General features: G+C 45.4%; 4 protein-coding genes across 4 annotated transcripts; 1 reads left to right on the top strand and 3 right to left on the bottom strand.

Moving 5' to 3' along the window:
* Nucleotides 1-1,149: 1,149 nt before the first annotated feature.
* Nucleotides 1,150-2,713, bottom strand: LOC103992184 (U-box domain-containing protein 21). Its single transcript, XM_009411795.3, has one exon. It carries the CDS (start codon nucleotides 2,585-2,587, stop codon nucleotides 1,274-1,276), a length of 1,314 nt encoding a protein of 437 aa, XP_009410070.2. The 5' UTR covers nucleotides 2,588-2,713; the 3' UTR covers nucleotides 1,150-1,273.
* Nucleotides 2,714-3,450: 737 nt separating this feature from the next.
* LOC135679141 (actin-like) lies at nucleotides 3,451-6,708 on the top strand. The gene is made up of 5 exons (XM_065192574.1): nucleotides 3,451-3,699; nucleotides 4,258-4,326; nucleotides 4,553-4,946; nucleotides 5,538-6,151; nucleotides 6,302-6,708. Exons 2-5 carry the CDS (start codon nucleotides 4,267-4,269, stop codon nucleotides 6,365-6,367), a joined length of 1,134 nt encoding a protein of 377 aa, XP_065048646.1. The 5' UTR covers nucleotides 3,451-3,699; nucleotides 4,258-4,266; the 3' UTR covers nucleotides 6,368-6,708.
* A 4,980-nt stretch (nucleotides 6,709-11,688) lies between these two features.
* Nucleotides 11,689-13,157, bottom strand: LOC135679139 (putative clathrin assembly protein At1g25240). Its single transcript, XM_065192573.1, has one exon. It carries the CDS (start codon nucleotides 12,925-12,927, stop codon nucleotides 11,761-11,763), a length of 1,167 nt encoding a protein of 388 aa, XP_065048645.1. The 5' UTR covers nucleotides 12,928-13,157; the 3' UTR covers nucleotides 11,689-11,760.
* A 2,863-nt stretch (nucleotides 13,158-16,020) lies between these two features.
* LOC135679138 (protein indeterminate-domain 16-like) lies at nucleotides 16,021-18,372 on the bottom strand. The gene is made up of 3 exons (XM_065192572.1): nucleotides 18,054-18,372; nucleotides 17,524-17,923; nucleotides 16,021-16,972 (listed from the first exon to the last, which is right to left on the bottom strand). Exons 1-3 carry the CDS (start codon nucleotides 18,187-18,189, stop codon nucleotides 16,192-16,194), a joined length of 1,317 nt encoding a protein of 438 aa, XP_065048644.1. The 5' UTR covers nucleotides 18,190-18,372; the 3' UTR covers nucleotides 16,021-16,191.
* Nucleotides 18,373-22,123: the final 3,751 nt, after the last annotated feature.

Below are 22,123 nucleotides of genomic sequence, written 5' to 3'. Positions count from 1 at the left end.
TCTTGTGAAGGATAAAAACTATGAGGTAAACTAGAGATAATCCACTATAAAAATAATGAATATACAAATCTTAGTCTCTTGCCCAAAACCCTAGTAACAATCACAAGAGAATAATTGTGATACAAGGGTCACGTCTGTGTACAGTATCCAAATTCCTCTGAAATAATCACAGCAAGAATATACTATATATCTTATCTAATCTAAGATGAAAATACTGCTGGATGATTGAGAACAGTCTCTCTGCATTATCCTTATTTTTTTCCCTTTATCTCTCTTATTTTTCTATCTTTTTCTCTTTCTCTTTGATTACAGTTTTTTTCTGCCCCAAAATAGCAGCCCCCATACCCCTCTAATTTTGATCTAGGGTTAAGTCAAAAGTGATGAGCTGTGGGCTAATAAAGCTCACCTTGGGCTGAATATATGGTCTGACTGTCCAACATCCTCCTCTTCCAAGACATATAGAAAAACATAACATATTTACATAACAATCAAAATTGAAGTTTTTTTATTTTCTTTCTTATAAAAGTCTTTCGATATTAAGATTCCATATCCTCCCAAAACACCAATACCAATACAAATGATCACGACTCCAAAAGCACTTACCAACCAAAACCAAAAGGTCCATCACGGTTCGACCACCCACAGAGTATTGCACAACTGACCCAACAACAATGGTGGCTTTTGTCCAAGAGAGTCTTGTGTTGCAGAACATTTTTGTTCTCATGAGTGCTCAAGTCTTCATGGATAATAATTGTTTGTTACAATAGAAATCGATAAGTATTTTTGGCGCCATCCGGTGATCGATCATCCTATTTTAGATAAGTTATTGGTGTCATGGATGGTATTCTGCATGACAATTTTTTAGGTCAATCCCAGCTTGCCGTAATATAAAAGTCGCGTTCGTTGACCACATATATAGCTGGGTCTTAGTTGATGGTTGTTGAATGTGAATTCAAACGGGACGCCGATTATGTCCCGTTCAAATGGCAGTCAGTCCGAATACTATGCCTACTTGGCGAACTGTCAATTATTTGGACCGGTCAAGTCAACAACTGTTGTTCGTCAACCTCTTTAAATACTTGCTACACTTCTTCTGGGATTCATCAAACTAAGATAGCAAGCAGCATTACTCGAGCACATTTCTGCACCTTGTGAGAAGCTAACTTGTGTATTCATCACTGCGAATCATCGTGTGCAATTTTGTACATTGGATCGATCGCAATCGAGATATTCTACGTGCTCTTTGTCTACAAAATGGTGATCATCTACTCCATTAGAAGGACCTTTTTAAGCCCCTCAGATCCACTGTTTCAATGCATTCCGAGCTCCTCTTTTTCCGATTCAGAAGCTTCAGCAGATCACTGACCTTCTCCTTGGTTGTTCCCTTGCAGCCAACCTGCAACAAGAGCAATAACTTCTGGAAAGCCCCCGCTTGAAGCGCCTCCACCACTCGCTCTCCCTCGTCGTCATTCTTGCAGAGCTTCCAAAGGGCCGACACAGCGAACTCCGTCTCCATGTCGGCGACCCGAGACGTCTTCTTCACCAGCACCGGCACTGCCAGGGAGTGAGCACTAGCCATCTCCCTGCCTCTGCTGCAGCTTAAGACGCCATCCAGCACTCCCAACGCCTTCTCGCACATGCTTTTCTCCGAGTCGACGAGGATCTCCAGAAGCAAGGGGACGATTCCCATCTCCACGAACCTCGCTGCGATCCGTTCGCTGGAGGCCACCAAGTAGAATGCGGTCACCATCGAGGCATTGGTGGCTCGAGGTGATATAGGCTTTTCGATTAATTTCACCAATGCTTCGATCAAACCATCTGTTCTAGCGACGACTTCGATGCGGTCCGGAGTCGAAGAAGAAGCGAGCTCTTTTAGCACCAGGGTTGCATTAAGCCTTCCTTCCAAATCCGCGGACTTGAGAACAGACACGATGGAGTCCAAAGGCTTGGGTGACGCGAGTTGCAGATATGAGCCTTCATCAAGAGGGAGGAATGCGGCCAAAGCCGCAAGGATCTCATCCATGACACCTGCTCTGGGGTTCTCCAATGACTCAGCCGCCAACTCGCTGAAACAGTTGGAAAGAACACGACCGGCGCCGCCCGAGATGATGCACCTTCGATTCCGCTCGCTTTCCCTGCCCAAAGCTTTGATCATTCTGGCCAATTCGCGACACCGTGCGTTGTCGCCGCGACGGCAGGCAACACTGATCTCGGACAGCAAGTCCGACACCTGGGTCGGGGTCACCGGAATTCTCGGCGTCGGTATCCTCTCGATGCCCAAGCAGCGGTTGGCAACGCACCAGTCCTGAATCATCCTCCGGATCGAGTGGTTCGGCACGAGGTCTTCGTTCTCGAGCGCTTGCTTGGTCACTGGGCACGTCAGGTTCCCGAGCTCGAGCCACGCCTCGATGCTCCGACGGTCGTATGTGATCCCGGTATGCAACGTCACCGGATCCTTCATGAGATCGAGAGATATGGGGCACCGGAAGGCGGCGGGAATCAGTTGCTCCGCCATCGAGTTGGCGATGGGAATCCTCTTCACAGAGGGAATCCTTGAGCTAGACATGCGTGCGGTCACCGAGGCCATGGAGAGAGAAGGCGGCCGTATGGAGCTTAACTGACTGTTTGCTGCTCTCTGCTGAGACAAATCAGGATCGAAGAAGGAAGAGAGGAGAAGAGAAGGGGAATGGTATGAGACGAGAGTGTAGGGGAAGAGTTGGGAGGCATTTGAAGGGGGTGGGTATTGAAACGGAGGGTGAGGTTGGTTTGGCTTTGAACGTTGACCGTTGAAGGACCGACGTGGTGAGCCCGCGGAAGAGAAGCGGTCGGAGAGTTTGACTCTGACGAGCGAACTTGGGAACGGTCGCGCGTTTGACGTGTCAAATGAGTCGGTGAACTGCTCGCCTATGCTGTCTCTCCGGTCGCGCATGTCATCACCCTCATCACTTTCTGGGATAATGTTTGATGTCCCCAAACTTCTGCCCCACGATCCTGAAGCGTCGTAAGCCATTGTCTCACAAAGCTCAACCGTGGGACCCGCGAGCGGAGCCCCATTAATCAGGTTTGCGAAGGAGTCGCATGGGATGGGTAAAACTCGTACGTCCACGTAGTTACAAGTATTATGCCATTAATTCATTTATATTGTTTGGCATGGAACGTTGACGCAGTTCGTTGATCCAAAAATCTGATATGAACTTATGCTTGTCCAATGTCCAACATTCAATCAAGTATATATTCAACACATAATTAACAGAGTACTCGAATTCATTTCAAAATGAACTCAGATATTTATTTTCATACACATATCCAAATTAATTCAATTAAGTATATTCAAATATAATTTTAGTGGATTAGGAGGGTCGGCATTAGGACGCGGATTCCTCATCTAACCCAAACGCGCCGTCGGCCGGGTTCGTGTTTATGAGACGCCAAGCCGTGGGTTTCCGAACCGGTTTGCCACCCGAACGCACCGGGTCGTGGGCGGAAGAACCGGGCGGCACGCTCCAACCTCGGCAGCGCGCGACTCGGGCTTCTTACCATCCCACCTCGCGCCAGCATTTGCCCGCCTATTTCGATGCCAAACGCCGTCCCTTGACGCAAGCAAGCTTAAGAGCCCCAAGGTCGGAGAGACGCAGGGAGAAATCCTAGACTCGGAGATCGCTGCATCATTATTTTTCCCTGCCTGTCCATTTCTTGGTGGTAAGAATCAACAAACTTGATCCCACTCCGTTTTGATTTCTGGATTTCCTGGTTTCATCTCTCCTTTATCTACTTTTTCATTGCGATGTGCGAGAAAATGACACTCGAGTCGGGAATAATTTGTCCCTCTTATTATGTTATGCATAGTAGACTTCCGACTCCTAATAGTACTCTTAAATTAGATCGGGGATTGGGGTTATTCGTCAGATATTGTAGAATATTGTTGTTATTTAACCGTGAAATGTAGTTTAAATGAGTCGCCTTGTTTGGCTGAAGCTGCTTATTATGGTTATTGAAGCCATCTTGCAGGCAACTATCAATGGGTGCTGAAACTTTTTTGCTAGAATTTTGGCAGTTTCTTGTTAATTTTGGAACTTATATTGAGATATAAACAAGTATCGGCACATAGGAATCAAGTCAATGACTAGTGGATCTAACAATACTCTGAACTTATCACCTATGTTTGCTACATAAATTGCACATGTAAATTTTTCTTGGGTTCTTTCTGATTTGATACAAGTCTCTTCTTCTCAACCTGGCTTTCCGTTTTCCTATCAGAGGTAGAAGATGGCAGATGGTGAAGATATTCAGCCTCTCGTGTGCGACAATGGAACTGGAATGGTCAAGGTATAGCTTGCCTTATTCCTGACAATAATCAATGACATGATTCATTTCTTGGCACATGATTTTGTATTAGAACTATGAAATGTTTAAAACAATGTTAATGGCTTCCATTTTTTTCTCTCCTCGTTGATCACCATTCTGTAACTAAGAGAACCTTATTCTTCATAAAATACCATTGACATGGCTGTCGATACTAAATGATGTAAATTTGTGTTCTTTCATTCTTTAGGCAGGTTTTGCCGGAGATGATGCGCCAAGGGCTGTTTTTCCTAGCATTGTGGGTCGACCACGACACACTGGCGTGATGGTGGGTATGGGCCAGAAAGATGCTTATGTTGGTGATGAGGCTCAATCCAAAAGAGGTATTTTGACACTGAAATATCCAATTGAGCATGGTATTGTGAGTAACTGGGATGACATGGAGAAAATTTGGCATCATACTTTCTACAATGAGCTCCGTGTGGCGCCTGAGGAACACCCCGTTCTTCTCACTGAGGCACCTCTTAACCCCAAGGCGAATCGTGAAAAGATGACTCAAATCATGTTTGAGACCTTCAATGCTCCAGCTATGTATGTCGCCATCCAAGCCGTGCTGTCTCTTTATGCTAGTGGTCGAACAACAGGTAACATTATTTTCACCTATAATATGTCACTCCAGAATGGTTCATTTTTATGGATTCTGCATATTATGTTTGTTTTAGTTTTCAGTGTAAGAAAAAGACATCTATAATTGTGGTTCATAGATTGTTATATAGTCCATGGAGAAGATTAACTGATCAACTGGGAGAGTGTGGATGCGTTATGAAAGGGATTAGGCTACAGTTTGAGGCAGCATATTAGTAAAATTTGCTGTCTCATACAAACAAAGATCTATTTGATTGATCTAGTTCATCTTGAACTCGCTCGAGCATGCTTGTGCATGTCCGTAAACCATATAGCCCTGTTCATTTAATTATCTTTTGTCCATCAAGGCAGTGACCTCTGTGCCATATGCAGTATCTTTAATATTTTGAACAGCTGAGCCATTCACCTCTGTGCAATGATAAACCATCTTTACAACATGAATTAGCTGAGCTAGATATATACATACAAGCTGGGATAACGTTAAAGATGCTTGAAGATAGTATATATGGAAAAAAATATTCAATGCTAAGAGGCAGAATTATGCTAGGGTGGATTAAAACAGTTATCTAATGTGATATTAACATCCACAGGTATTGTGCTCGACTCTGGTGATGGTGTCAGCCACACAGTTCCTATATATGAAGGGTATGCACTCCCGCATGCAATTCTTCGTCTAGACCTGGCAGGTCGTGACCTCACTGATGCCCTCATGAAGATTCTGACGGAGCGTGGTTACTCTTTCACCACCACAGCAGAACGTGAAATCGTTCGAGACATCAAGGAGAAATTGGCTTACATTGCTCTTGACTATGAGCAGGAGCTGGAGACGGCAAAGACCAACTCATCGGTGGAGAAAAACTATGAGCTACCCGACGGGCAGGTTATTACCATTGGTGCTGAGCGATTCCGTTGCCCTGAAGTTCTTTTCCAGCCATCCATGATTGGGATGGAAGCTGCAGGCATACATGAGACTACATACAACTCCATCATGAAATGTGATGTGGACATAAGGAAGGACTTGTATGGTAACATTGTCCTGAGTGGAGGATCCACCATGTTCTCGGGCATTGCGGATAGGATGAGCAAGGAGATCACTGCACTCGCACCTAGCAGCATGAAGATCAAGGTGGTTGCTCCACCAGAAAGGAAGTACAGTGTTTGGATTGGAGGATCTATCTTGGCATCCCTTAGCACTTTCCAACAGGTCTATTCTACTATCAACTTTATAATAGTATGCCTGCTCATTCTTTGGGGATTAAATGCTATAAGATATGCAACCAATGTTCCTTTCTTTCTTCTAATATCTTATAAGTCTGAACTGGAATTACTCTTGACAAACTATTATCCTTTGCAGATGTGGATTGCTAAGGCAGAATACGATGAGTCCGGCCCTTCGATTGTGCACAGAAAGTGCTTCTAAATCTTCTACACTGGAAGGGATAGGAAATAAGATGACCAACAACATAAGTGGAGAGAGTAGTTCAGTATTCTCAATGTTCGTTTTTCCTTGTATGATGGTCTGGACAATGATGTGAGATGCTGTTCTTCCTCAGCCAAATATGCAACCATCCTCAATTCTCTCGGTGTCCTTTTTCACTATTGATGTTATTTGTTCTTCATTTAGTTTGGTTTTAAATCCATAAGCAAAGGGATGGTCAATGATTCTGATATAAACATGGTTCCAATATGTTACCTTATTATTTTTGTTCAATAAGTGCCACTTGTCATTTATATATTGAAAATGCTGTGGCTCTACTTTTATTGTTCTCTATTATTTTAGGCTTCTTTTTTTGACTTTTTCTATTACCACAATTACTGGCTCCAATTTTCTAGGACTAGTATTTGAATTGAATCTCTTGATGTGCTATACTGTCACGGACTTAGCTGGTTTTGCCTAAGTCGTGCGGCACCCTTGCGTGTCCGTCTGCAAAGATCAGCCTTCCCGAAGCATCACATTATCCCTTAGGACCAACAAAAAAGAGAACGGGTTAGAGAGAACACCTCAATCGGGATCCACAAGCAAACATCTCCGAAAAACACTTCATAGACAATGCAAATTATAAACAGACTTTACAAGCTCTGAACAGTGGCACAACAAAGGGTAAAATGGTCCATTACAGACCGAAAATCTCTCGCATGTGTCCATATGACACAACCTTTATTTACAAGCCTAAAGAGGCCACCAACCCAACTAAAGTGAGACTATTAAGCCTTCAGCCGCCCCTCTACCTATTGTACAAGGCATGAACATGTCAAACGACACGGACATATATAAGCATTACATCGAACACCTTGTTTAGAAGTTTGTCCGTGACATTCTCCCCCACTTATTCCTTCGACGTCCTCGTTGAAGCCTTTGTCGACACTGCAACTCCTCGCTTTCGCTGAGTCTTCAATCTTCTACTCCATCTACAATGCGCCTCCTTGTCACGAACAAACTTCTAAACAAGGTGTTCGATGTAATGCTTATACATGTCCGTGTCATTTGGCATGTTCATGCCTTGTACAACAGGTAGAGGGGCGGCTGAAGGCTTAATAGTCCCACTTTAGTTGGGTTTGTGGCCTCTTTAGGCTTGTAAATAAAGGTTGTATCATGTGGACACGTACGAGAGATTTTCAGTCTATAATGGACCATTTTACCCTTTGTTGTACCACTGTTCAGAGCTTGTAAAGTTTGTTTGTAATTTGCATTGTCTATGAAGTGTTTTTCGGAGATGTTTGCTTGTGGATCCCGATTGAGGCGTTCTCTCTAACCCGTTCTCTCTTTTGTTGGTCCTAAGGGACAATGGGATGCTTCGGGGAGGCTAACCTTTGCAGACGGACACGCAAGGGTGCCGCACGACTTAGGCAAAACCAGCTAAGTCCGTGACAAATGGTATCAGAGCGGGACAAGCACTCATAGAAACACTTAGCATGCAAACGTGGGGGACCTAGCAGGGCTGCGTTGAGGGCAGTCAGCACACGCGCGACCGTTTGGGGGAAAACGGGCATGGAGATGTAAGGAAAAGGAGTCGCTCGGAGGAGCGGGCATCTAACATTGGCATTCAGAGGAATGGCTAACCCTTCGCGCAAGAGGCACCACGAGAACAGACAAGCTTGGAAGAATGCGGAGAGCACAAAGGTTGGGATGGCTGAGTTTGAGCTACGGTTCAACGTTGACAACAATACTTGATGGTGCTCTAGGCAAGCGAGGCGCTTGGCAAGAATGAGACAATGCAAGGTGGAATGAGTTGTTCAGCGATCGAAAGAGTTGTGCAAAGCTCACAGAGGTGAGGGGAATTGCTAACTCAAAGAATTCGGTACTTATGCATGGGCTTGTATGCGGACGATGGAGTGTTCGCGGCCATCCCTAGGCGACCGAGACTCGGCGCCATGGAGCATTGAAACTTTCTCTTCGGCATGTGAAGGATACGTCTGTAGGAGGCTGAAGGGTGCAGCGAGTTCAGCATGTTGCTAGGCCTTGAGTGGTGCAGTGGGGGCTGTATTGACGGGGAGTCGCAATCTAGCAAGTGCGTTTGCAGGAGGCAGAACAATGCACAGTTTGTTCAGCAGATCGGAGTAGTCCAAGGGGATGGTGGTCTCCGAAACGAAGAGAGATGTTGCTCCAATGGGACAGTTATCCAGGAGGGATAAGTCCCGGCTCTCCAGAGGGAGAATCATGTGAGACGGACCTCACATGTTGAAGAGGAGTACCTCAACAAATAACAACTCCACGAAGCTCGATGGATTGAGCAAGCGGCGAGGAGTCGTCGCATGATCTCGCTTGAGAGAATGCATTGGTGGGTGCATTGCGAGATCAAGTGGGGGAGCGACCTAAAGCAACTTAAATGAAGGCACACTTGGAGTCGATGTGGAGATCGAACTCAAGGGAGGGCTGACCCGTGGAATGGTGGGCATGAGGGCCACCATCGACTCAATGCAAAAACGATGAGCGGAGCAACTTGGGTGTAACTTGGCGAAGTACCCAAGCCGCATGAAGGGAGCCAGCAGAGAAGTTGGAACATTGAGCAGAGGCACAGTGCTTTCCTTAGATAGAGGTCAAGGACATGAACTCTTGTAGAGGCAAGAGCAAGATCATGTTGTTCCATGAGTCCTTCATTCTGACAGAGTGGACTCATCTTGCATGGTGCCAAAGATGAAGGGAGCTTCTGGGCACATGCACCTTATCTCGGAGGAGCATTTGATGGAGGGACTAAGGCAACTCAATTTGCGGAGGCGAAGTTGGGTTCAGAAGGCCTTAGCACGGGGCAAGAGGACGCAGAGGCGGGTACTCTTGAAGAATATGCCACAGTGTTGCCATTCAAGTTGCCATGAAGGAAGCGGTGTGCAGCAGAGATTGTGCTGGTAGGGGCAGAGGCCCAGGATCCAGACAATGGTGTACAAAATACAGTGAAGTCGGTGGACTTCGGGAGTAGGGCCATGGGCATGGCAGCGCCATGGTACCGCAGAGGCGGGACTTCCGTGAAAGTCATTGATCCCTTGCTCTCATGGAGGGAGAGCGCTTGGTCATGAAAGGGGCTGAGGAGGTGGAGCATGCAGAGGCAATCTCCAAGTACCGAGATAAAGCTGAAGGGCAGAGGCCGAGGAACTTCGTAAGACCGGTGTCAAGGAGCTTCTCATCAAGATAGCCGAAAGTGAAGGACTTCGGGTCATACAAGAGTGCATAACCAAGGAACGAAGCAGGTAGTACGTGGTGCTGTACCTTTGCTACTCAGTGGAGTAGGCGGCAGAATTGATGGAGAAGACGGTACAATCCCAGAGGCGACCAAACCTATGAGATTGAGAAGGTGAATCACAGTAACTAACTCAACGCAAGGAGTGCAAACACTTCAAGTGCTTCAGAAGTGTGAGCAAAGAGCAGGCGAAAGCCAGTAACCAGCTCGATGCACGGAGTACAACCTCGAGGAGGCGGGCGAAGTCAAGTAACCTTTGCCTTCTCAACTCTTAAGAGAATGGGCGAAACCGAGTACCCCAATTCTCTTATCTATCCGGCGGAGGAGCTCTGCATAAGTTCAAAGACCCTTCGAAGATAATGGAAGACAATAGTTGTCAAATCCTCACCAATGGTGATCAGTGCTACTGAGAGTAGATTGTCCGCTTTATTTCCCAACGAAATGCCAATCGAAAGCGGAAGTGATGTGAACCTACTTGGATGTGACAACTAAGTGAAAGAAGAGTCAATGAGCAAATTTTGTGGAGGAAGGACCCAAAACTTCAGAAGTTTGCGAGACGATGCTCGTTAAAGCTCCAACAAGCATCCACCCAATTCAAGCAGCATGAGGAATTTGAGAAACTGGCGCAGTAAGGATGGTCTTTTCCTTCATCTGGGGGATCCGCAGGAATCAACAAAGATCAACACAACTCAGCCAACCCCACACCAGAGTCAGAGTCATTGGTGAGTTGAAGCAGCATGGCGGATCAAAAGGTTCGACTACTAAAAAACAGTAGCGGAGAGCAGCTGGGAGCCAGGATGTCACGGACAAACTTCTAAACAAGGTGTTCGATGTAATGCTTATACATGTCTGTGTCGTTTGACATGTTCATGCCTTGTACAGCAGGTAGAGAGGCGGCTGAAGGCTTAATAGTCCCACTTTAGTTGGGTTGGTGGCCTCTTTAGGCTTGTAAGTAAAGGTTGTGTCATATGGACACGTGCGAGAGATTTTCGGTCTGTAATGGACCATTTTACCCTTTGTTGTGCCACTGTTCAGAGCTTATAAAGTATGTTTGTAATTTGCATTATCTATGAAGTGTTTTTCGGAGATGTTTGCTTGTGGATCCCGATTGAAGTGTTTTCTCTAACCTGTTCTTTGTTTTGTTGGTCCTAAGGAACAATGGGATGCTTCGGGGAGGCTGACCTTTGCGGACGGACACGCAAGGGTGCCGCACGACTTAGGCAAAATCAACTAAGTCCATGACAATACGGAGGCGAATAATTCTGTAAACTATTGTTTATCGGATGAATTCTCTGTTTTCTCTTTATTTTTTATTTTATTTGGCCTTCACAACTTTGTTTCTAAAGAGTGGAGAATCATTCTTTTCTATCTTTTTATTCATGAAGGAATTCTGAACAAGTATTTCATAGACATGTGCAACAAAGCATATACTTGTGCTGAATTATCATCCTTTGATCCTTCTCCGCAAACAAATGTGTCAGTTTAATATGTAATGTGGAGAGTCATTCTTAAATCTGCTGGCTGTCCAGTGTTCTCTCAATCAGTTCAACCTAACATGACGAGCTCTAAAGGAGCAATCCTAGGAAATCAAGTGTGTTCGTTCATCAAAGCTCTCTCGCATGCCAGGTGCTAAGCGAAGGAGAAGCTGAACCGATCGAGATTGATTTAGAATTCCAATTTCTTGTAGAAATGTTCTCAAGAAATAGAAATGGAGCATTCCAGTTTATTTCATGCAATTAGCGTATCACCAATATATTCTCTACAATATCGAAGATGTTTTCCTGTTTATTAAGGGTAAGATGATAAGGAAGAACATGTTGGATGACTCACGCAGAAAGAATATTAATATTCCTCTAAATTATTAGAGCTATACGCACTTTCTAACGTCAGAATTTTCGGTCTCCATAGCGAATGCTTTATATACAAGAAAAGAGCAAGGTGATAAGGAACAACAATTTGAGGCACGAATCGTAGTTTATATGGACGCCACGTCCGTAATTCGTGCCTTTATTCGGCAACCCCCTCGCAACGCGTTTCTGGGCAAATATTCGCTCAGCTAATTCGGTCGGAATGCAAGTATTAAGCGACGTTAATTAAGCGACTAAACCTCCCAAGAAACGAACGAATGGCATTTGTGTAACTACAGTGAGATCAGGTCTCTGAGATTGCCATTCGCGACAGTAGGGCCGGGTTTCTCCACCGGGGCCCACAGCTTGGACGGTGAGATTTGGTCCGGGAAGTCGAGGATCGAGTTGACGGAATGGTTCTCGTCCTCGAACACCACCCACTCATCGGCGGTCACCGTCATCGAACCCCCCTCAGGCGTCTTCCTGTTCCTTTCCTCTGCCTCGTCGTCGCTTCCCTGAGTGATGCACAGCATCATCCTCTCGATGTCGTCCATGTCCTGCTCGGGAATTCCCTCCACCGGCGGGAGCTCCGCGGCGTTGAGCACGCCCAGGGCACGGCAGAGTTCGAAGTAGGCCGAGAGCTGCGCGCTCTGCGCCCTCGCTCGCCGCAGGACCTGCATTCCCGCCGCCCGCCTCCGCTTCATGGCCTCCGTTTTTGCCTCGGGTTTCGCCGGGTCGGGGCCGAGGACGCCGACGAGGAAGTGAGCGATGCCGCTGCAGATGCCGCTGTAGACATCGAAGATCTCGATCACCGCGCAGTCCATGGCCTCCAGGACGAGCTCCACCTCCATGCCGTCGGCGTAGGGCCGGATCTGCATCAGGAGGTCGAGGAGGAGCTGTAGGCTCTCGAGCCTCTCGAGGTCGTCGTCGCCGTTGCCGTCCCGGTCCTCCTCAGTTTCCGAGAGGGGGGAGGCGGATGCCGAGCCTTTCAGGGCGGGGAGGAGGGAGCGGTGGTCGAGGAAGCGAAAGTACGCTCGGATGAACGCGGAGAAGCCAGGGGAGTCGGAGTAGCGGTCGTGGAAGTCGGAGAGGTCGAAGGGGAGGCGGCCGACGCGAGCGGCAGGGGGCGCGTCATGGGAGCAGAGGATGAGGCCGTGGGCGAGGAGGAGGCATTTGAGGGCGACGGGCCAGGAGCGCGTGCGGGAGGCGCGGCGGGCCACCGTCCACATCAGGGACGCGAGGAGCGAGGACGGGGCGGCCCGGGCCCACGCGAAGACACGCCCCGCGTTCTTGTAATCCACCGATCGCTCGTCATGGCTGGTGGCCCGGATCACCGCCGCCTCCATCTCCGGGCTCCGGCGGTAGAGGTGGCGGGCGCCCATCGCCCTCGTCACGCAGATGCTCCACTTGTCCTTGGCAACCGCCGTCGCGCGGCGCCACCATTGCCTCGTCGACGTCATGGTGCCGGGAACCTTCTTATCGCCAAAAAGGTAAGATTTTGCTCGAGAATTTCCTGCCGTACGTCTTGGCAAGGCGAGGAGAACAAAAGCAAGGAGATTGCGGTGAGACAACGTGGGTGGCACGAAAGCTCGAAAGACGAAAGAGAACGGAACGATGGCCGGACAGAAGAATGGATCAATTGTTTTAAGTGGTGGTATCTTTATTTGGGAAACATCCAGCCTGGCGGATCACCAAAAAGGACCGTGTTTTCTACATCATTTTGTTCTCAGAAAACATACTCCGATAGGCCGGAATTATTTATTTATTTATTTATAGGGGGTTGTGATATAACTCTGAGAAACACTTTTGGCTTTCGTGATTTCCAATTTGTATCCGTTAGAAAATGTTTTTTTATTGAATGGTGATCGCTGCGTGGACCCAAAGCGACCACATGGTTCGGCGCGTCGGCAACGCGTTAGACATTTTCGCAAACACTTAGCCGACTCCCAAAGAAGCAATAAATAAACAGCCGACTCCCAATCTACAAGTTGCCGACGGAGTTCCTTAGGCTCCAAATTCCGGTTTCCTTTCCCGGTCATCTCCATGTTGTCCTGCACATGGCGATGCCACGATCACTTGTATTGAGATAAATTTGAATCATTGATGTAAAATGTTTGATTTGAATTAAATTAATGATAATTGATTCATATTAGTCCTTTTTTCTAGATTAAATAAAAATACAAATAGTAGGAATATAGATATTATTATTTTTAGGGAGAATCAGTAATAAGTTCAGGAATGAAGATTATCACAATGATTTTTTTTTTTTATATATTGGTATGTCATTCGAAATCATCCTTTAGACTCTCATATCCGTATGGGCAAGTGAGTGACAAACTGTTTAGTCCTTTTTCTCCCACAGATCTTATACGATGCTTGTGTATCATATGATGACTAGATGATTATATATTCTCTATCATAAGTTTATTTTATCAAATTATATAAATCATATATTTCAAATTTTAACAATATGTAAACAATTCATGAGTGATATATACGCACAAATTTGGATAAGAAGGTAACGAAAGCTCGATTAAAAAAGAAAAAATAAATTTACAAAAAACTCATTACTACTTTTATCATGCACAAAAGAATAGCTCGATAATTTTCTGATTGTTTGAATAAAAATTAATCTTATTGGCTAATGATTTAGGTAGAACATCATAAAAGTAGCAATGCATGTATGTACATTGTCCAAAACGCTCAACACAACTTACTAGTTAAAAATTCATGTATGCATCTAACATTATCCATCAAATAGTTTGACGTCTTCATCGAGATCCAGCAACAAAGAATTTTTTTTAATCTTTTAGACACTAACACTCGAAAAATAAAACATATCATATTAGTTTCACCGGGTTGATAATCAAAATTTGACCATATCATCAACTCAAATGAAATCTAAGTTTCTATTTACTTCGATTGATTAATCCTATCGTAATTATATATATATAATTCAGAAAACCCCGATTTATGTACTTTACATTAACTTAATGTTGGAGTACATGACTTCATAATTCAGGATTCGATATAGTTAGGACCGCCTCACAATGTGCTCTACTCGCTGAGTCGCTCCTTCTACTGCACGATTTAAGTACCCATGCCGTGACCCAATCTTAATAGTAGCTGAGATCACTCGAGTATACTTCCATTAAACTCACGTAGCCCAAGCTCAGCCCATGGTGACTTCAACCCATTCTTCTCCGGAAACACTGTGGCCTAGCCAAAATGCCATCTCAGTAATTACTACGACCACAAGCAAGTCCTTAGGCAAAACACAGAGAAGCTCTTTTGTTTTGACTGGGAAATTTCCAAGGCAGAGAGAGAGAGAGAGAGTCCTGCTCCACAAAAGAGTGAAAGAGAGTGTCAATCCCTTGCACTGTACAAGCGTCTCATGAGACAAAGAAAAGATGGAGCAAAACAAAGCAAAAGGCTAGCTAGGCTACACACAGCCACAGCCCGAGAACCCACCGCCAGTGCCTGCCGGCTCCTCCCCTGCGACACAAACCCAGAGGTACGCACGCTGCCAAGCTCAAACTCACACAAGGTGAGAAAAAGTGAGAATAAAAAGGTTAAAAAGAAGAGAAAGCAGGAAAAAAGAACAGTTCATTGAAAGCGAGGGAGATGATGTAGTGGTGTGGATACTGAAGAGCGGAGCACGCTGGCCGAGGTCCAACGCCAAGGGGGCCTCCTCCCTCTGTAGCTGCTGCTTGTTTGCCTTCGATCACCACAATAGGTTGGTTCCGCGCGTTAATGCCATCCCTGCCGCTCCTTAATCCCTCTCTTTCTCCACTGTTGCCTCTGCACCCTTTTCAGAGCCCTGCGTACATAACCGCACGAAAGAGAGAGGGGAGAAAGACGAGGGTGGCACTGAATACCATGGCATTTGATGTTCTCGTCATGAATGATGTCTGTGTTTGTTCTCGTGTCTGTATGCGGGGGGAGGGAGGTTGTCTACTTGAATGGAGTAGGGACCAACAGTAGCGAAAAAAAGTACCTTGCCAACTGAAGCTCTGACCCTTCACACCAACACACACCTTCTCTCTCTCTCTCTCTCTCTCTTTGTATTCTTGCGCGACAAGTGCTATTGCTGCAACCTGCACTATCTAATTGGCTCTCAACTTTTATCTCTAGTGGATTCGGGTCAGCAATCAGTCTTCTGTTTTTATTGCTCTTGCTCCCCCCCTCCCTCCTGCCACTGTTCATCCTAAGAACCTGTGGCCTGCAAGTATCCCACCGAAACCAAGGTAAATTTCCTTTGCTCAATACGATAGGGAGCAGGTGGGCTTTCAAATCAGACGGAGAGCGGAAAGAGACAGAAGAAAGGAAGCACGCTATTCTACCATTAACCACTCTTGTCTTAACCTCACTTGAACCATGATGATCATCAACTCATAACGACCTAAACGGTGCTCAACCTTCCTCTATTTATTTAGTAAGCTTCAGAGTTACAACGTATGGCCATGTCCACTCTGCATGAACACATCTGACCTCCTTCGTCACAATACAGATAGAGTTTTCTGAGGAGGAAACCATGTATAGAATAATCACGGTGAGAAAGGAAAAGTAATCATCATCCAACTAGGAAAGGAGAAGCACAACTGCATGTCACAGTAACACTCTTGACGTGCACATTGAACATTGAAGGTAATTTAATTACAGTCATCACCCAATACCGGAAACGAAGGAAAACGCTACTTGGAACCCAAAATAATACTGGGAAGCTACGATTTTGAGACCTTCTCTGGGTGGTTATGCTCCTCGTTCTCTTCTTCACCCTCGGTCACCACCGACGACATGTAGCTCACGACGAAAGAATTCTCCTCGGAGGCCATCCCGGGCTTCGCCCGGAACTGCTGCCTGCAGGCGAAGCAGGTGATCTGCAGCAGCGTCGAGTTGATCTGCTTCACGGCACGCTCCCTAATGGCGTGAGCTCGATTCAGCTCCAGCTGCGCCTGTTGCCGGATCCGCTTGGCGTTCTCGAACTCGCGCTCCGCTAACTCGAGCTGTCTCCTTGCTTGCTGCCTCGCCTCGTCGGCCAATGCCTTCTCAGCCATGGCGAGCTTCAGCTGCTCCATCGTCTCGTCTTTGAGTCTTGTGGAAGCCAATTGCGTGTCCTCAGAATTAGGAGCGCGGCGAGCCGCAGGCCCTAGCGAGAGTTGCAATTTGGTGACCTTAGCTTCATCAGTTATAGGAGATAATACGGCCGAAGGGAGGGCGGCCTGCTGGTTATTGGATGGAGGTAGAAGCTGGAGCTCGATGTTCTGAGTACGGTGCTGATCTTGCTGCGACGAGGAAGGTTGATCCGGCCGGGTGAGGAAGAGCGCGGCCGCCGGATTCGGCGTTCTTAGGCCGGGCCACATTGTGGGGCTGAAGTTGGTGTCGCTCGATGGACTCGGGCTGGAAGCCGTCGTAGACAAGCATGCCGGCGGCTGGGACATGTGGAGCTCGGCTCGAGCTCGGCCAGCAGTGCATGTGTCTTGGTGCTCGATGAAGCTCTCCACCCTGTGGCGGTCAAAGTACAGAGACAAAAATCAATGATGTTGCTGAGATGGGTCGAGCAACACATATATTCAAGATTTTGAGCCTTCCGTCTCGATCTGAGTAGCATGTGAAAACGATACGGATGATACAAGAAGATGATATATGGAGTTCACAACAAGTCGAGCTTCCGGTTTATGAAAATTAGTGGCGCTATGGTCAAGAGAAGGGAGTTAAATGGCCCTGCAACCAGAAATAGGTAGGAGGAAAGCGGCAAATCAGCACTGGTGTTGGGAATTGTGTGCTGCCATGGATCAGATTTAGAAACCCTATGAGGCTCTGCAAGCACACAAGGAACAAAATATCCTAACAAAAGAATAGCTATCTCCATGGAAATAGAGTGGGATCCAGAAGTGTTTGGAAAAGGAGCTGCTTTTAGCATATCAACCCAAAGAAATCCATCATGAACTTCTTCTTGGATGTTCAAGACAAAAAGAAAATAAACTAGGAAGCGATTAACTCCTGCGAGGGTGATCGAGGAACAACTTGAAACGGTTTATGAACTTTCTCGGCACCTGGAGAAGACGCGGCCGCAGTCGCAGGAGTGGCCGCGGGTGCCACAGGTCTTGAGGTGGGCCTTGTAGTCGGACTGCACCGCGTAGGCCTTGGAGCACTTGGCGCAGACCCACTGCCGGTGGCTGCTGTGCTTGCGCCGGAAGTGCTTCTTGATCCCGACCAGGTCGCCGAGGGCGTGGCACGGGTCGTGGTGCAGGCAGGTCGGCTCGGGGCACACGAACACCCGCTTCCGCACCTCCGACGCCTCCCGCTTCAGCAGCTTCCACGGCACCTTGTGCCGCCGCCGGTGCATCTGCAGGTTCTGGTCCCTCTGAAACCCCTGGTTGCAGATCTCGCACACGTACCGGTCCGACTCCAGCAGCGTCCTCGGCGACAGCGATACCACCTCCGCGTCCGGATCTATTGATCGCCACCAGAATCAGCCCCAACAAAGACGGTGGTTAGCGAAACAAAGACGAAGAAAGGTGACCTCACCCCATCCATAGTAATAACCACAGTAAAATCTCAATCGAGATATATGATCGTTCACCTGGAGTGCCGGCCGGCCTTCGCTTTTTCTTGGTGTTAGTGGCATTGTGAGGCGAACTGAATGGTTGCGGAGCGGGCGATGAGACGGTAGTGCCACCCAGAAGTGGCGGGGGAGCCGGCGATGGCGAACCTAACATTGGGCGACTTCCTCCTTATCTCCCTCCTCCAGTCAGAGGCTTGAAACCTATCTATATATGACCTCTTGTCCGTACTGTGAAGGGGATTGAACTAAGTGGTTCTCCTTGAGGACAACAAGGCTAATAAAAAGAATGTTATAAATAGAGAGAATACAGCTCGAGCAGGAGGAGGAAGAAGAAAAGGCCTATCTCAAAATTGTTTTTGTTGTGTCTGTTTGGAACTCACTGGGATTACATAAGGGGACAGCTTTGTAACAGCTATAGGTTTATCAGGTTTCCTTCAGATTTTATGGCTGGCTATGGGGAGGATGGTGTTCCAGTTATTGGGGTTGGAGTCGGTCTTGTAATGCTGCAAGGATTCTGCTAATACTTCCATTAAATTAAACGTTTTCAGAAGAGAGAGACAGTGAGAGAGAGATAAGTTGCAGCTTGAGCCCACCACAGAGAGGCCATTGGGACAAAGAACAAACATCCCCACAAGGAAACAAAAGCGCTCATATCGCTACTTCCATCAGTATAAATTGCATGCATTAATGCAGGCGTGTCTCCAAATACACGTGAGACCCCCTTTCTCTCTCTCTCTATGATTTTTACGACGACAGTAACCACAAACTACTTCACTGCCGCAGCCACTGTGCAGCTGAGTGCATGAACAACAATCTGTACAGCTGCTCGTAGACGAGAGGAGTGTTTTGTCCATGCCTACTTCGCCCTCCCGTGATGCCGAACTCCGTAACACAGCCCGTTTCTATTAACAAAAACGTTTTCCGTTTCGATCGGATCAAAGTCCGTCTAACAATGCAGCTGACATCCCGTTTCCTCGTTTTCGAATATAGTTTAGACAATGATTTCAAGGAAACGTTTTGGAGTACAACAAAAAGCTATGCCCAAATTTGCTTGTCTTCTGGTAAAGCCATGATCGATGTCAGAGGTAGCAAATCAATGCTACCACAATTTGGATTCATAATTGTGAGAATATATTGATTCATTAGGCAAAACATTTACTTTTTCTTGTTTCGGGAGTGGGAATCGAATATATTTACTTGAACACGTAATTTCTTTTTCTGAAAAATAATAATAATAATAATAATAATAATAATAATAATATAAACAAAAACGACTGGAAAAAAGTAGTACGATTCCTGAGTTTCTATTTCTTTCCTTTTGACTCCATTTGGTGTGAGAAAAGAATGAATTTGAGGTCGAAAGCTAAAGCTTTAATATTTGAATTTGAGTTTTTTCTGTAGGATTTTTTTCTCTTTCTTTTTTTGAATTAGGAATTTATGCGCATTGGCATATATTTAATTGGAATTTCCAAGTACTTAATCATTGATATTTCAAATTCCGGGATATCTTTCTAAAAGAAATTTTGTATAGGAAGAAATTAAGATCAATTATCCATTTTTCCTCCAAAAAAAAAAAAGATTACCTTATGATTAACCTTATCTATTCCTATTATTGAATCACACAAGAAAGAATTAAGAAGCGTCATTTCTTGTAAAGAAAATAACATTTGTTTTCCAATTATTAGACATTTTATAATAACCATTAAATGTTAACATTATAGCTATAAAAGTATTCTTATTATTATTTACACGAATTAAAAAAAAAAGTCAAATGGCATATGAAAAATTCTCCTTCTTTATAAATTTGATCCTTCATAATAAATATATGATTTCTTTTCCTTCTACAAATGCTAAATTTGGCACCTTTTCTTTTAGTTAACTGAGGTGCAGTCTTTCTAGTTGAACTGCAACATCAAGCGGGAAAATTACTCATGGTATTTGTCATGCACAATTTATTTTAGGAGATATATGTGAAGTTTGTAGCCTTTAATTGGGATGTAGCACATAATTAATCATACTCTTTAATTGGGAAGTGCAGGAAAAAAATCATCAAACATCACCAAACAGCAAATGCAATGTTGAAGATGTCAAAGACATATTCAATCCCATGAATCAAAAACCTAATAATATGTATATGTCTCCTCTGAATTCTTCCAAGTAATAAGCCTAAAAACCATTTTGACTCTGCAAACACTTTATAATACTGGCATTTATGGTGTTACAAATGTTCAGCTCAACAAAGAGAACGAGATCCACTTTGAGTGTGTGTGTGTGTGTGTGTTTATGACTTGAGAGACTCCAGTCTCCCTCTTGCTGGTGTCTGAGAAGAGGATAGAATGGGAAGCAAGGCCGACATCTGGAGGACTGTGTGTGTCATGTTTGGTGGCTGCTGGGTGGGAAAAGGAAGGGCGAGGACCCCACGGGAGAGCTCATGGCATTATTCTTCCACCTCATGCCGCTCTCCCCCTCCCCACTGGATTAGCTTAAGCCCAAAGCAGCCAACTTTTTGGCCTAAGCAACACCGTGCTATTCAAAATGATAGTGTTGCGCCACCTGCCTGTGACTGCTGCGCAGAAGCTCATTGGTGGAACTTGGCGGTGACTTTAATGAACTCCGAGCTTTACACCCCATGTGTGAGTCCAACTGATACGCTGCTCCGGGAGCCTTTACAACCTCTCTCTCTCTCTCTCTCTCTCTCGCTAAAGCAGATTGACACACTGACCTTTGGATCGACTGGCTTCCACTTGGCTGTGTATGCATACTTTAAGAGGCTACTGTACGTACGTGTTGCTTGGTAACATGGAGTAGGAAATCTTCACCAACCAGGAAAATTACTTCGCCTTTATTAAGGGCATAAAGGTAGTCATTTCAAATTAGGGTCTTTACATAGCTTAAGTATCAGATATCTAAGATATCAAAAACAACAATTAAACTTTGAACATATGCTCCCTAATAGTCAAATGACAAGAGGATATATGTAAGTTTTCGGGCTTGCAAGGATGTGTGCAATCTTCATTTTCCCGATCGAAATATTATCCTGAAATTTTAAATATCAATCCTCATTTTCATCCATTAATTTTAGTATATTAGATATAGGTCCTCCTATATTTACATGTATATAAATCCAAAATCCAACTTGAATATGATTGAAAACTTTGTGTTGTTGTATGTGTTTTCTCCTAGGCACATTCTATAGCATCCAGAGTGAAAGGAAACCCACTGTTAATAAGGTTTTCCTTTTTCTTTTATTGAATCCATCTGATCATAAAGATGCTATAAACAACTAAGTAGATGCCACTATAATATGATTAAAAAACCCCTCCTTAAATTACACAAACAATCATATCCTTGGGCTATGGACTTGACATTATTCTTGTGGTTTCTTGTTTTATTATTTGTATTAGTACTATGTACCCACAATCGATATAGGCGGGTAGGTCAGGTTTTTTATCCTTATATTTAATATGGCTGATGCAGACAAATATATAGATTAGTTTGCTCTCACTAATCACCCAAATTAAAGTAACCAAGTCCTGCCATTAAATCAACCATGTAAAAATAATAATAAAAGGAGGAGGAAAAAATTCCTGTCTACTTTAGCAAACCAATGGGACCGACAGAAGTTACATTGATTTACTTGGATTTAATACTCCATCAAAAGCTGGCCTTTTCTGTTGGTTGAAGGAATGGGAGATGGTGGGAGGAGGATCTCGACACATGCATCCTTGGGAACACCATGCCCTCGCAATCATCCATCCCAAGCGTTGGCGATCCTGCTGAATCTAATCATGTCCCAGGATCTCACTCTTTTACATGCATACTTCCCTTAATTAATGGCTTCCTCCTCTTCTTTTTCTTTTCGCTTTGATCTCGTGTGACTCAGCCTAAGCTCGAGCTTTGTGTATTATATTGGTCGGATCATGATTAGTTTAGTCACAGCGGCACGTTGGCCACTTTGGGTAGGCCGGTCGTAGAGCGTCATCATCTTCTTCGCATCACAGTGGAACATGGAGTGTAAGAGAAAAGCTGAGAAGAGGCCGACAAGCATGATCTTTGTTTGCTTCAGATCGTCGTGATAGTACACGCGT

The sequence above is a fragment of the Musa acuminata genome, chromosome BXJ1-7, assembly GCF_036884655.1.
Source record: "Musa acuminata AAA Group cultivar baxijiao chromosome BXJ1-7, Cavendish_Baxijiao_AAA, whole genome shotgun sequence".
Lineage (NCBI taxonomy): Eukaryota > Viridiplantae > Streptophyta > Magnoliopsida > Zingiberales > Musaceae > Musa > Musa acuminata.
This window is presented reverse-complemented; position numbering and strand designations above follow the sequence as displayed.

Bases quoted from the DNA above. Each gene is read 5' to 3' on its own strand.
- LOC103992184 (XM_009411795.3), bottom strand. From the start codon at position 2,587: ATGGCCTCGGTGACCGCACGCATGTCTAGCTCAAGGATTCCCTCTGTG.
- LOC135679141 (XM_065192574.1), top strand. From the start codon at position 4,267: ATGGCAGATGGTGAAGATATTCAGCCTCTCGTGTGCGACAATGGAACT. The intron at 4,327-4,552 runs GTATAGCTTGCC...TTCATTCTTTAG, and splicing joins ATGGAACTGGAATGGTCAAG to GCAGGTTTTGCCGGAGATGA. The intron at 6,152-6,301 runs GTCTATTCTACT...TATCCTTTGCAG, and splicing joins CCCTTAGCACTTTCCAACAG to ATGTGGATTGCTAAGGCAGA.
- LOC135679139 (XM_065192573.1), bottom strand. From the start codon at position 12,927: ATGACGTCGACGAGGCAATGGTGGCGCCGCGCGACGGCGGTTGCCAAG.
- LOC135679138 (XM_065192572.1), bottom strand. From the start codon at position 18,189: ATGTTAGGTTCGCCATCGCCGGCTCCCCCGCCACTTCTGGGTGGCACT. The intron at 17,924-18,053 runs GTGAACGATCAT...GGCGATCAATAG, and splicing joins AAGGCCGGCCGGCACTCCAG to ATCCGGACGCGGAGGTGGTA. The intron at 16,973-17,523 runs GTGCCGAGAAAG...TGACCGCCACAG, and splicing joins TGCGGCCGCGTCTTCTCCAG to GGTGGAGAGCTTCATCGAGC.